This window comes from Hyposmocoma kahamanoa, unplaced genomic scaffold (assembly GCF_003589595.1).
Source record: "Hyposmocoma kahamanoa isolate Upper Pololo Valley unplaced genomic scaffold, ASM358959v1 160, whole genome shotgun sequence".
NCBI classification, from domain to species: domain Eukaryota; kingdom Metazoa; phylum Arthropoda; class Insecta; order Lepidoptera; family Cosmopterigidae; genus Hyposmocoma; species Hyposmocoma kahamanoa.
The window spans coordinates 6,604,103-6,619,612 of NW_020653575.1; the positions used below are offsets into that span (position 1 = coordinate 6,604,103).

Here is a 15,510-nt window from a genome sequence, read left to right on the forward strand (position 1 = left end):
AAGCGTGTTTCATTATTTACCTGGGTATCAATAGTCGGGCGACAGTCGTATATATTCTGAAGAAAACTATTCATCGCCGAAAAGGCAAACCAATTTGTCTGGTATACGTCGTCGGCGCCAGCTCCTGACTTAATAGATTTCTTAATTTTATTGAGATGGGCTCTGTAGTATGCCATCAATGAATCTTTTTTCTTCTTCATTTCTTCTACTGTGGTAGGCCAACTGAGCATATTTTTAATTCGAATCCACGCATCATGTACCATGTGTTTCTTTTTATGGTCGGGGTTACTAGGATTCCATATAATACTCTCAGTTTCATAAAATTGAATGAATTCTAACACTTTTTCGTTACTCCACTCCATAGTGTAAAAAATTAAATGCACGTCCGTCTCGCTTCAAAGTCTGGACGACACTGAATTGACGTAGATGTAGCCACCTAAGCGAATATTGGCGCGACAAATCCCTTTGATTCGCGCCAGTTTACCGACAGCTCCTCGATACTACATCGTCTTCGCCCGAATACTACGCGATGACACGATGAACCCGGCCACATTCATCGCGTTAACACGAATATTCGCCATAGCCCGCTAATGTAGCCCCAGCATAAGTGAGGCAAGTTAGAGGGTTCCAAACGCGTCCCAGGAGCGCGCGGGCTGTTAGTGCTCAAGGTCATATTGCACCGCGAACAGCTCCAAAATTTTTTGCTAAAAATGACGAAATGTGCGGTAAATGGGTGTAAAAATACAACAGACAAACAAAATAGACACTAACATCGCATTCCACAAGTAAGTAATGCGTTTCAACTCATATTTTTATGTAAATATTCACTAAAACAGAAAAACAATTTCGCGGCAACAAGATACGAAAGTGTTGCAAAGTAACGAATTTTTTTTCTCCCCATTTTGCTATTCTGTATCAAAATAATTATATTACGTAAATTTTAGTGGTGCCTGTAATTTCGATTTATTTGCGCATTTTGAACTAATATTTACTCGAATAAACATTAAATGTTTTCGTTAACTCCTGTAAGTGATTGGGACACTTAATTATTTTATAATACTTTTAGCGGCTCTGCGTTCATGCTTTATTGAATAATTATTTATATTAATTTTATTTGAATTGGAGCACATATTGCAACAAATTTACAGTATATATTTGTTTCTACTATAGTGTTGGCACCACCAGTACAACTTTGATAGCTTATTATATGTCTTTCTTTTCGTAACTCAAGCGAAATATTTTATATTAAAATATTTTATTTTCTTAAAAGGGGAGCATTCTTAAGCGATTTTTTAATCTATTTTAACAGTTATTTTCTTTAATGTTTGCTTATGGCATTTTCGGTTTTAGGTTTCGAATATAGCACTTATTTCTAAATCCAAGATGGCGGGCGCGATTTTTCGAATAATGGCAAGTTGGGTATCGTTTTCGAGATGTTTGGGAATGTTCAATACAAATATGGGACTCATTTCTAAATCCAAGATGGCAAACACGACAGTTCAAACAAAAGCAATATTCGTAATGAGCACCCCCAAATACCTCGAAAACGATACCCAACTTGCCATTATTTGAAAAATCATGCCCGCCATCTTGGATTTACAAATAGTGCCATATTCACATTGAGCATCCCCAAATACCTCGAAAATGATACCCACATAGCATTTTTTTGAAAAAATCGTGCCCGCCATCTTGGATTTACAAATGAGTGCCATATTCGTAATGAGCACCCCCAAGTACCTCGAAAATGATACCCATATTGCATTTATTTGAAAACTCGTGTCCGCCATCTTGGATTTAGAAATGAGTGCCATATTCGTAATGAGCATCCCCAAATACCTCGAAAATGATACCCATATTGCATTTTTTTGAAAAAATCGTGCCCGCCATCTTGGATTTAGAAATGAGTGCCATATTCGTAATGAGCACCCCCAAGTACCTCGAAAATGATACCCATATTGCATTTTTTTGAAAAATCGTGCCCGCCATCTTGGATGTAGAAATGAGTGCCATATTCGTCATGAGCACCCCCAAGTACCTCGAAAATGATACCCATATTGCATTTATTTCAAAACTCGTGTCCGCCATCTTGGATTTAGAAATGAGTGCCATATTCGTAATGAGCATCCCCAAATACCTCGAAAAGGATACCCATATAGCATATTTTGAAAAATCGTGTCCGCCATCTTGGATTTACAAATAACTGCTATATTCGTTTTTCATCGACAAAACCGAGCATATCTGTAGGCACCTGATCGACATTGTCGATCGACATTGTCGATCGACAGTAACGATCGACAAAATCGAGCACATCTGTAGGCACCTGATCGACAATGTCGGGCAAATCTGTAGGCACCTTTAACTTAATGATGAGTTAAGCAAGATACAATTTCCCCACTTTTGAGGGAAATGTTATTCCATGGCATCATTATTTGTATATTTGTGTGCGTGCCGACGAGCGTAGTTACAAGTTGCTTACGCCTACATGAATTTGGTTCTTGCCTCACTTGTGACAGTTCGTTTGATATGAAACTATCATTCTATGCGTTATTATTCTAAGGGGCAAGGTGTTATTTTAAAGTTTTTGTGAAGTTTGAAGTCGTTATGGAACGGAAAACATATCGTTGGTGTGTAGTACCTCAATGTAGGAATACTTCTATAACTACCCCAAATAAACTATTTATTGATGTACCTCGAAAATCCGACATACGAAAAAAATGGTTGGTCCTAGCACGACGAAATGTCTGTAAATTCAGCGATATACTTTTGTGAGGATCACTTCGACGTAAGTACACTTTATGCAGTGAGTGATACATAGATCGAAGCATGTGTTAATAATTATATAGTAAATGTTGTGTTATATTCACTAGTGCCTTTAATTATGTAATGTAATAATTATGTATTCGAATTTTAGCTGCCGAATGATATGGAAAATTACATGCGATGGAAGGACTGTACATTACCATCGCCCGATTTGAAGGGTGGGAGGGGGAAGGGGGTTACCCTTCGTGCAAAGTTTCAAAGTTAGGACGTTAATAGTTTTCGATATATTAATTTTTGAAAATTCGAAAAAAATAACCTCAAAAAATCATGTTTTCGCACCAAAGAGCGGGGTAAACCCCTCCCCCCAAACCCCTGGCGGTAAAAATCCACCCCCAGACCCTCCCCCCTGTCTCCACTTCCTGTGTTATATGAGAAACTAAATTTCCCATTTTCCAATTTCGCTGAATTTACAGACATTTCGTCGTGCTAGGACCAACCATTTTTTTCATATGTCGGATTTTCGAGTTACATCAATAAATAGTTTACTTGGGGTAGTTATAGAAGTATTCCTACATTGAGGTACTACACACCAACGATATATTTTCCGTTCCATAACGACTTCAAACTTCACAAAAACTTTAAAAGTAACACCTTGCCCTTGATTTCGTAGCTTGTTTACCTACAAATGACGTCACGCGTTCAATTTGACATTTTATTACGTTTGCGCGCCAATTTGTTTCTATTTAAATTTTAACGTAGTTTTAGCACATTTTAGAGAATATTAAGCTTTATTTTAATAAAATATTATTTTTCATGGCTGTACATATCTATTTTAGTTAATTCTAGACACTTTCTGAAAAATTGTCCGATTCCCTATTGACTTCCACTACACCTGATTGAAAGTGACGATGGGATCGACGATGGAGCATGCACACCTAAATAATGCCTCGCCTTGAAAAGGCTCAAGTTATAAGGTTCAGGGAATAAGTTTGCAGGCAGGGAATTCCTCTCCATCGCCGTTCGCCACAAAAATGTAGAAGCGAAACGCCTCGTGAGAATCAATGGAATATTCGTAACGTAGGGGCGGATGGAAAGGTGATATGCAATTCCATCACAAACTCCGTGGTATATCCTGTACAGTACCGCTAAGAAGGTAGCTTTACGGCGGTGGTCAAGGCTCTGCAGCTTCAACTACTTTGTGGATCAAAGGTCTAAAAAATAAGATAACTTGTTGACAACTATATTTATTAACGTTGATTCTACGTTGTGTAGAATCTGAAATCTTATTTGGCGTCTTTTCAACTATTCTTCAGTAAATTTTACATAAACAACAATAGGCTTATATGCCCATTGTGTCTTCGCTCCTGATGGTTACAGGTGTTGGTTCACTGGTCGTGAAGTCTTCACGTCTCCAGTCGAAGTTGATGCCAGTTATCTCAGTAAACCAATCGTGGTAGAACTCTGGTCGAACGTATGCTAAAACAACGATATATTAAGTAAAACAATTCTTTCTACTTACGAACTTACTGTCACTCGATTTAAAAAAAATTAAAATTATAGCATTTGTATGATCGAAGTAGCATTTACAACATAATAACCAGTGCTGAGTCATGAAAAAATTTTCATTTTGAAAAAAAAAAATGTAATATAAATATTTTTCTATTACATTATTTTTTTTAAATTATTTACTTTTTGCTTAGACGATGGAAAAATAGTCTAAGACTTTTCGTATATTTTTCCTGTCAAAGTGAAAATAAGTCGGGTTTACAAAATTACATTTAGCAATGTTTACCTACACAATTTTATTTTCTAATTCATGCTATATAAAACATTTAGAGATATATCTAGAAATTAATTTTTGCTCGTATAACATACGTATATGGAGCTGTATACCTATTAGCATCTTAAGTCATCGGGCCTCGAGTATACAGATTATTTAGCCTCCTTGATACGTCAAGTCCTGGTTGTACCTACCTGAGGGCCAGGGACTGTTGCAACCAGCTGAAGACCCGAAGCTGACGACACCGACCATAGTAGGTTTCCCGTCCAGGTCTACCAGAGATAGTGGCCCACCACTGTCACCCTGGTACAAGATTTTATAGATCATTTAAATTTAAATCATTTTAAAATCATTTAAATCATTTAAATCATTTAAATCATTTTATTTATTTCTCCACAAAGTTACAAAGTTTATGTCTATTAACTATAAGGCACTTAAAGAAAAATCACATTTGTGGGAGACTGGAGCCTAAACTAGGTCAGACCTGTATAATAGGTCTCCAGGGACCCACCCCGGGTGTCGAGTAACATATCAGGTACATAACGGAGAGGCATAAGAATGAAATTTAAATATTATATTTAACAAAATTTGTGTGTGGGTATGTTTGTTCGAGAGTGTGTGTCTGGTTGTGTGGGTGGGTGTGGTGTGTGGGGATGTGTGTGTGTGTATGTGGGGATGAGGTGAGTGTGTGTGTGTGTGTGTGCGTACGTGCGGGTGTGGATGTGGTACATTACTTTTTTTTTTTTTTTTTTCTTTTTCTTGAGTTTTATGAGATGATGGAGAGGAGAGCTTCGGTATCATCGTAATTTAGTTTTTGAAGATAGTCGGTTATTTTCTTTTTGCACTCGTATTTGTTTAGAGGATATACTGATAATTTATTATTGATTTTATTATACAAGAAAGGTCCGAGAAAGTTGAAAAATCTTTGAGCATAACTAGTTGATACAGCTTTATTTGGGAAGATATGTTTACGCCTGTGTTCCAAAAGTGATGCGTTAAATGGGAGAATAATATGTTGTTTCAAAATGGTATTCTGTACAAATAGTTGTCGCACAGTTAGGACATGACACCGTTGATACAACTCACGGGATGGAAACCTAAAAGGTAGAGAGTTACAGACTTTAAGGATAGCTCTTTGAGATCGTTCTAATTTTATCATGTTATGTTTACATGCACCGCCCCATGTCGAAATGCAGTATGTAATAATAGATTGGCATAGAGAAATATAGATGGATTTTAAAAGAGTGGGATTGGTGATATTACGCAATGCTTTAAAGACATATATTAACTTTCTGACTCTACTGGCTAACAAATCAATATGAGGCTGGAAGCTTAATTTGGAATCAATCATTACACCTAAATATTTATACTGATTAGTTTCCTGAAGTGTTGGGCAATTACAAGGAGATGAAAGAGAACAATAATGTGCTACTATAATATGAGATTCGTCAGATGGGGATAGTTTTGTGTTTTTTATTTTAAAAGTGATGTACCGTGACTTATCAGCGTTTAGTGTTAAAATGTTATATTGTAGCCATTTGCAAACCTTATTAAAGCCATGCTGGGCATAACTGTACACATCAGACCAAGATTCTCCGTGAAACAAGAGTGCGGTATCATCGGCGTATGCAAGAATTCTGCCATTTTGTAGTGAAAGCTCGCAGAGGCCATTCAGGTAAATTAGAAAAAGGGTAGGCCCAATTATACTGCCTTGAGGCACACCGTAGCTGACAGGGAGATCATCACTGAGAGTATTGTCAATTTTTATACACTGAGTGCGGTTACTAAGGTAATCTTGGAAAAGTTTCAGTTGAATATCTCTAATCCCAAGTTGTTCCATTTTATTAAGAAGTAGGGGTATTGATACCGTATCAAACGCCTTTGATAGGTCCAAAAAGATAGCAAGTACTTTATGTTTCGCATCTAATTTGTCAACAACATAATTAGTAAAATCATTCACTGCATCAGTGGTCGATTTGCTGCAGCGAAAACCATATTGACAGGATGAAAGCAAATTATTATGTTCTAGATAATTTACTAACCTTTTATTCATTATTCGCTCCATAATCTTGGATAGTGCGGGAAGTACAGATATGGGACGGTAATTGTTTACGCTGCTCTTATGCCCAGATTTGTATATGGGGTGTATCACGGATTTTTTAAGCGCTAAGGGAAAGACACCTTCAGCTATACATAAGTTAAATATAAATGTAAGTGGTGGAACAAATATATTAATATTATCTTTTAATATACTAGAGGAGATATTATCCCAACCCACAGCACAATCCCGTTTCAATGACAGAATAAGAAACTCAATCTCTTCCATATCTGTGGGGAGAAGTACCATGGAAGTAGTATTAGGATTTATAGTTTGAAACTCCTGTGAACTGTAACTGACTGAAATTTTTTCTGCCAAAAACTTCCCAACATTTGCAAAATAAAAATTTATATCGTTGACTGAATTGTTTGGAGTAATTAATTCTTTAGCTGAGATTTTAGGTTTAGTCCTGTTTGTAACCTTATTAATTACCTGCCATAATTTTCTTTTATTTGACTCTGCGTTTTTAATTTCTGTTCTTTCGTAGTCCTGTTTAACTTTCCTTAAAATGAAATTGCAGAAATTACGGTATCGAGTATAAGTTACTCTTAGCACTTCATTATTAGGCGACAGGTTACATTTTTTGTGCAACTTATCTCTATTTCTCATACACCGCAATAGCCCTGGAGTTACCCAGGGCTTGATGATACGTTTACGTTTAGATGTATGAATAGTAATTGTGTTTGCCTCCATAGCCTGCTGAATTAAACTAATGAAAATTGTCATGGCTACATTTGGGTCAGTTTGTTTATATATTATGTCAAAGTTTATTTTATTTAGGTCTAAGCTAAGGTTTGCAAAATTAGTACGAGTAAGGGTATAGAGAGTACTTTTATTACCACAATCAAGAGCAAGTCTAAACATTACCGTGTAGTGATCGGTTAATGTTGAATCGGCTACTAAAACCTTTGCAGATAAATTAGATTTAATCATGAAATGGTCTAAACAGGTACTACTGTGAGTGGGTATAATATGTGCAGGTAGGAGACCGTGATACGCTAAGAGATCTAAGTAGTAAGCTGAATGTCTGTCATGATTATCAGTAGAAATGTCGATGTTAATATCGCCGCATAGTATGATATTATGAAAATTAGATGATGCCGTGAGAGTGTTGTTCAGTGATTGAAAAAAATTTGAAAGGTCATTCTGAGCAGGTGGTCTATAAACACAGATTATTAGTGTGTTATTATTAACCTTAATCGTTAAACAATTTGCGTCCAGAAAGTGAGGTTCTTCAATCACTACACTTAGATAATTACTAATATATAAGACAACTCCTTCATTTTGTGTATAATTATGGGTCGTCATATAGTGGGTATAACCATTAAGGATAGGAATATTTGGTGCGTGATTTAACCAACATTCAGTTAGGACAATAATGTCCCAATCAAGGCCACTCCTATGCAAAATTGTAAAGAGACCTGCCATGTTCTTGTTAATGCTGCGAATATTCTGATTTAGTATTTTTAAGCTTTTATTACTATTTGCAAACAATGTATAAGAATCGTCCACACAACATACAGCCGAGTCACAGATAGACATAGAGTCTATATATTCTACTAGGTTATCAACTTTGATGTTATATGTAATATTTTATAAGCAAGGAGAAGAGTAGTAGTGGGTGGTATAACATGATTTGAGTAGAGCTGAGTAATTGAATGAGTATTCGCAGTAAACTTCAATATGCGAGATACAGAATGGTTAAAAGTAATGTTAAATGTAAAAGGTGATGTGTGTGATTGTATATGTGTCTGTGTGTGTATTTGTGTGTGTGTCTGAGTGTGAGTTCGTGTTAGTAACTGTGTGTGGTAGATTAACAATATGTGTAAATTATTTACGTAAGCATAAAATGAAAATTTAAAAATAAATTTTAAACATAAAAGAGTAGTATGAGATGAAAAGAGAACTATGTTTCCTATTAGTACTGAGTTTAGTCAAATTGACTGTCTCAGGGTTACGAGATCATTATCAGTTTTAATACATATTGGAGTAGCTCCGTCCTTTCTTCGTATATAGACTAGTCCATTGGTAGTCCAGCAGTACGCGAAACCTTGTTCCTTAGCCAGTTCACGAGCAAGGTGGTACAGACGATTTGTTTTATATGTAAGACGCTCGGTTATGTAGATCGGTCTAGGTGATCCTTCGATTTTCAATTGGGAGGTGTTTAGTTTGTTTGTAGAGTGATTCTTATTGTATTCTCGAGCTGATCTTATCATTATATCCTTTGTAAATGAAGTTGTAAATTCTACCACGATCGGAGATGGAGTTGAGGATGGGTTTTTAGCTTTTACTCGAAAAATATGTCGAATTGCTGAGTTGTCGACCTTACACTTAATCAACTCACTGGTGTGTTTCACGATCCTGCATAATGCGTCCTTATTTTCTTTCGGTAATTTTGGCACATTTCTAATTTCGATGGAAGTAGAGCACTCCTTTTTTTCGAGAAATTCAATTTTGTTTTCTAGTAATCTAATATAATCTTGAGATTTATCGTAATTATTTTGAAGTACTTCCACTTTTTGTATAACCTCGTCGTATCTATTCGAAAGGAAATCGATAGATTTTTGTATCCCTGCATTTTGTGTGCTTATTTCGGTGACTAATGCCTTTAAAGAGGCGAACTTCGAATCCTGTTGGACTTTTAAATCCTCAAACATTTTCTTCATTTCTTCCATGAATTGTCCTGAATGTTCAGGCATGCTGTAGCTTTCTTTATCTTTTTTATTACGACGGTGAGTGATATTGGAACTATCACCGGAAGTAGCTGATTTGTTTGCCGGAATTTGCACAGCAGGCGAAGGAGGCGGAGTGCGTTTAATCATTATGAATTAACTCATGCAAATCCGATTTATGCGCCACCTATTGAGCGGCTATAAAGATACTTCCCCAAGCCAAGGTGCGCAAAGGCAGAATGGTGCATTAATTAACAAGTTCAGCGTTCAAATCACAGATGGCTTAGCGGATGAGCGCGGTAAGTCTTATCATGCATATCCAGCAGGTGGCAGAGTAGACGTACGATACACGTACTATGGAAAAAAAAATTGCCGTCAAACTCCAGGCGTAGTTTTTAGGTTATGAAACACTTTTGCAATAAATACCTTTAGTTTTATCGTTTCCAAGTAGAATCCAATGGTTAAAAATTTAGATAGTAGGTACACATATTGATGTTTTGCATGGACAACTCACAATACGTACTAATTATTATGATTTTCAATTTAAAACACAGAGCTGACCAAAATACGTGTTGTCACAGTGACAGCCGCGGGGGGGAGCGATCACATTTATATGTATGTTGCTATATCACGGCGTAAAGCCGACAAGAGACGGAAACAATCTGAATTACACTCTTTTATGGGACAATTTTCAACTTAATTTTCAATTTAGTAGCAGCAGCGTTTCTTGAGAAAGAGTTCTTCCAGAGAAGTACTGCTGCTGTACTCATGTCTGCTACAAAACAGTAATGAGAGCGTTAATGCGTTCCGGTATTGAAGGATTTGGGCGGTGACGGGCGTAGTGGCAGTGCCTCTGAGATCTTTGCGATTAAAGAGTGGCATTGCAAATGTTATGTAGGCATCTTGCTTACCACCAGGCGCACGACTTGTTTGTTCCAGCCATTGACTTACAATTATATGGACGTCGGGTCCGCGCTAAAAAGTGTCCGCCCTTGTAAGGCGCTAAAATCGTATACAGAGCGCGACAGTTTTCATTTGTTCTACTGACAGCGCGATACTGCGATGACATTACAATTTAAATTTCGAATAGGTTGACTTGGGACATTTTTTTCGTGGTTTTTGTATTAGACCCGTCGTCCATTTATTTGTAAGTCAATGGTTCCAGCGCTTGATATCACAGAAAAGATTTCCAAACTTTCAACACGAGATAATAAGCTATTGCGTACCTGGCAAGCAGACTGCGAGGTATGATTGTAATACTCGGCGCAAACGGTGGACTCGACGATCGCCTGGCTAGTTGGGTACCACGTGCGGCATTCTGCTAGCGAGATACCACGCAGGAACACCCACCGCAAGTGTTCTACTGACGTACCACCTATTGAGTGTGACAGGGCTTATATAACAGTCTTGCAACTAAAATCCATAGAAGAAGCAGTTATAACGTATCTCAATTTGTTTGTTGTTGTTTTGTTCAATTGTTGGGGATCAGCCGGATTGACTGAATTACTACCCTACCATCTACTGATCATGACACGCAGAAAAATTTCTCATCTAGATTATGTCATTAGACATCACAGATAACAGATTGCCGTAAGTTCCTTTAGGTGGAAAATATTGCCGGAAGAAGGACACTAGGGCTCGACTCCCACTGACTGATTTCTAGTTGACGAAAGGTAATATACCGTAAAGCTATGGCTTGTAGACGAAATTTAAATGTCGTATGTGCAAAAACGACGCCACGACGCAACGAGCCGGCTGGAATGCTTCGGCAGCCTTGGGGATGCTTCGGCAACCTTCAGAGTACTTTGGACCGCCGAGTGCGACTACGTGAATATGCGGGGCGAGGAAAAGCACGAGCACGATGTCGCGACAGAATTCTTCGGCTTGCCTAAAGCGCAGGTCACACCGCGACTTACTAAGCTTAGCGTACATAGCCGGGGAATCTATTCATACCGTTTCACTACTAAACTTACCCAACGATTCCGCTAAGCTATGTAAGATATGTCGCCCTTCTGCCGCCCTTCACCCCGGCACGTATCCATAGCAGAGAACAAATAAGTAACGAGAACGGACACTCTCCTCCCCTCCCTAGCTTTAAATATCGCACCACGCCCCGCACATTGACGGTCACGTTGACTGAACAAGGCTTTGATATTTGAATATAGTTTTCATTCATGTCGTGAATTGTTTTGTATACTTTTGTTTATAATCATCCAAACGGGATAAAGAGAGGAGTTCCTTCCGATTTTTGAAAGATGAAACGAAGTAAGTAAAAATTTATGTCTGAGACTCATTCAGTTATTGTTTTCTTTAGTGCAGAGTAATATATAATACAGATTTATATATCAATATAATAAGACGTCATAGCCTCGTGAGCTAGACAAGGGTTCTCGAATTTTCCATATGTGTTGCTGATAAATATTACGTAGTGAATATACCTAATTAGTTGGACACGCAATTTCAAATGCTTTGGTTACTTTATTTAAAGGTATATGTCCAAAATATAACATTTTAAGTGCTTTTAATATAATTTTTAAATAAATCTTCAATATTATTCTAGTTAGTAAAATAATGATATAAATACGTAATGAACATGTGTAAATATTAGGATTCTATAATAGAATTATAGATAACAGTATCGCGTTAGAATTCTCGCTTTCTTGCCTAATACTAACTAACGTAATAACTAATGTAATAATTAACGTAATAGTACGAGCAAGTGATGGGTAACCCTGCCACTTCACGCACACATTTGCGCATGTGCAGATAGCGCCTTGCTATATGTAGTAGTAGTAGGTAAATAATTTTCGACCGTTGTATAGAGTGTCCAGGGTGTGTCCACAGTGTAGCATGTCACTACTTAAGATTTTCTTAGCTTAGCTTTGTATGTTGATGATTCGACATGCTTAAGGATGCCGCGTGTGTTTAGGGATACCGTGGCATAATTGCCATCAGTTTGCACTTGCATGTAGCCGAAGGATCCTCTGCCGAACCGTCCCGTCAGCGAGAGCCAGGCCTCATTCACAGAAAGGCGTTGCTTGATAACATTAAGGAACGGATAGGAGTTGTGAGCTCAGGCAAATTAGTACACCTCGCGCGAGTCTACGGCAGTATGCAGAATTAGTGACCAATTTTTACTACTTGGAGAGGCACTACAGGATGAAGACAATTTTGATTAGTCAGATCAACCACTGAGTATACTAACAAATTGACAGTAGGCATCTAACCGATCTTACCAAACTACCAATCGCCGATGAAGACGAACTAGGGGGTAGATTCAGGACCTTACTATAATTCAGTTGTCGATTCGATTTGATATGTGGTAGTAATCTCGCTCATGTAAAGCTACATGACTAGGGCCTTACCGTTGACGGCATCATCGGTAAGACCGTAACCGCTGACGGTGAGTCTAGTGCCGACGTACTCCTCCACACGAGAAGCTGACTGCTGCAGGCGGCAGGGTTGCACCAGGGCTGCAAAGTCCGTGTTATACGGTTATTGACAAGAAAAATTTTCAATCCTTTATGGAGGCTTTTCTTTGTGCAGAGATTTGTAACGCGCACTACAGTAGTTGCAGAAATGCCCATCGATGCAGGAATTGTTGTTTTATGTGTTAGTCTAAATTATAGTGAAAGCAGGTTAAAAATGGGCTTAATGGCTTAATCAAAATATGAACATACATTATTTAGGTACCTACAAAACTACGGATTTTTTTTGCAAATAAAATAAATATGCGTGATAACAATCAAATGAAAACGCCGAAAAATCTTGCTGATGTAATACTACTCTACCAACTTGATTTATATATTTTACCGAAAACTATTGATAGCCATTTCTATACCAAACCATATATCATTGATTTAAAAACGACCTTGGCAGGTACAAAACGTTGGTGTTTGTCTATAGCAAGTCTTATTAGAAATTTGAAGACTATACGTGTTAGATAAAAATTTATGGATGGAAAGACGACATGGCTATAGACTCCACACAAATTTGATTCAAAGTGTATTATTATATATTCCATAGCATTTAAGTTTATTTGAAAAGTGTAACACCTAGAGTTTCTTGCTCGTTCTTCACGGGTAAGTCAGCACAGTGAATGAGCAGTAGCTTAAAAAACGACGTTTTGAAGTGTAATTTTATTTTACCCAGTAGCAGTAGAGCTCCATGTGAAAGAGTTTATCCAGGGAAGTAGTGCCACCTTACCTATTTCTACCGTAGGATTTTACAATTACTAAAGTAGTTTTTTTATAAGAAAAAAAAACAATGGAAGTAGACTTGATTACTATCAGACCGCTGTCGCCAAAACTCGCACCTTCATAATTTAAAACACTATGAAATCTTGTAGTTTCTAATTTAAAAAGAAATAATAAATTCTGGACTGTTCAAATAATTTTCACCTCGTGAGGTGAAAGCTATTCCGAGCTAGTGAGCTCGGAATAGCTTTCTTTCTCATTAGAAATCTGCGCGCAAAAGCGCTTTTTGCACACTAGCTTGGAAAAGGTTTTTGAAATTCGAACTTGACGATGAACTGTGGTGCACCTTTTTCTTTCGATGAAAAAAACGAAAATGGTACGTTAATCTACGCAATTAGTCGTACATCACTTATTTGTGTAATATAAATCCGTTGATATATTTTATTCTTATTTTCGTTGACATTTACATGACAATGACAACTAATCCTGTTTATTAAACGAAAGAACTAAAATAATTTCAATAGTCACTTAATCACATAAAATAAAAGTGCAAGGAAGAATAAAAATTGATGAGGTGTAAATTTAGAAGGCACCCGACATTGACTTTTGTAAGTCAATGGCACCCGAACATAAAATTATTTTGTTTGAAAAAACTTATGTGTGAAACTGTTTTCTTTCATCTACCATTTTAACCGACTTCAAAAAAGGAGGAGGTTCTCAATTCGACTGTATGTTCTTTTTTTTATCCACTACCTAAACACTCTGAACAACCAATTCTAGAAAATATCGTTTTTTAAAAGCGAATTCCGGAGAAGAAGCGGGAAAAACTGTTTTTAACCGACTTCAAAAAAGGAGGAGGTTCTCAATTCGACTGTATGTTCTTTTTTATGTATGTACGTTACTCGAGAACTCCGGTATTTGTGAACCGATTTACATGATTCTTTTTTTGTTGGAAAGGGGGTATTTCCATAGTGGTCCCATTTCATTTTGAAGAAAATCATCCACCTCAAAGGGTGGCTGTTCACGCATGAAGATTCATTTTTATAAATAGCGCCTAACTTTAATTTAGGAGCAATTACTTTTAGCAATTATTTAGTTGATTTTGCTATTTCTCCAATTCAAGGCGTTTTTCTCTCGATATACTTTGAGTAGTGTCGTAGTGAAAACCTATTCTTATTATCTCCAGTGTCAAGTCCTGTATAGTGGCGAACTAGGGGATATTTCAATAAAACTTAGCAAATAGACGTAATTCCACGTACTTTTGAGGTCGGTTTTTTTATTCGTAGCTATAGATTAGGTGAAAAGTTGTTTGTTTCGCTCGGCAGCAAAGTTGTTTTGCGTCTCGTGAGTTGAAAACCTCGCTACGCTATGGAATCTATTTTTATCTTAGCTTCCTTCGCTTGCTCCGATTTCAATACAAGCTCTCGCGCCAATCAGCAAGTTTGCAGCCTTGCAAAACAAATTCGGCATATCGTTGAAAGGTCAAATTACATTTTGATTTTATACTGAAATTTCCATCAATGTGCTGTCATTTAGCGGTAAATAGCTGAACATACACGAACTCGAGTTGTTTACTTAATTCTCCAAAAAAGAAGCGACCATATTGCAGCGGTATACAGTTTACTTTCATTTCTTGTAACTTGATAATCTAAAATTAAATTAAATAAGACTTAACGATGATATGAAACACCACCATAGCTAATATTACAAGTGCAACTATCATTTTTCCACTCCAAGGTATCAAAATATAAATAAGGCATTTTTCTACGATTTTCGAGGTTTTGCGCGAGATAATTGACACGACCATAACGTACAAAGCTGAAATGGTTGACTGAGCTCAAGTATGTGGAACTTCGCATAGTGTTGGCATACGTACCACGCAAACTAAGCGCTTCTACTGTATTTATTGTTCTGTGGTACAGGGAGTGGTGTCACTAAATTAACAAGCAGATTAATTTTAAAATTTTGTACTGCTAGACTAGTTTACTTTAGTTACTTCCATAG

General features: G+C 37.1%; 1 protein-coding gene across 1 annotated transcript in view; it reads right to left on the bottom strand.

Moving 5' to 3' along the window:
• Positions 1 to 3,993: 3,993 nt before the first annotated feature.
• The window catches only part of LOC113225470 (serine protease 3-like), a 19,032-nt gene continuing 7,515 nt past the window's right edge, over positions 3,994 to 15,510 (bottom strand). The window contains exons 4-7 of the mRNA XM_026457788.1: positions 12,676 to 12,799; positions 10,537 to 10,685; positions 4,735 to 4,843; positions 3,994 to 4,236 (exon numbers count right to left, since the gene is read on the bottom strand). Of these exons, the coding sequence (XP_026313573.1) occupies positions 4,100 to 4,236; positions 4,735 to 4,843; positions 10,537 to 10,685; positions 12,676 to 12,799 (519 nt within the window). The 3' untranslated portion in view covers positions 3,994 to 4,099. The remainder of the gene's footprint in view (positions 4,237 to 4,734; positions 4,844 to 10,536; positions 10,686 to 12,675; positions 12,800 to 15,510) is intronic.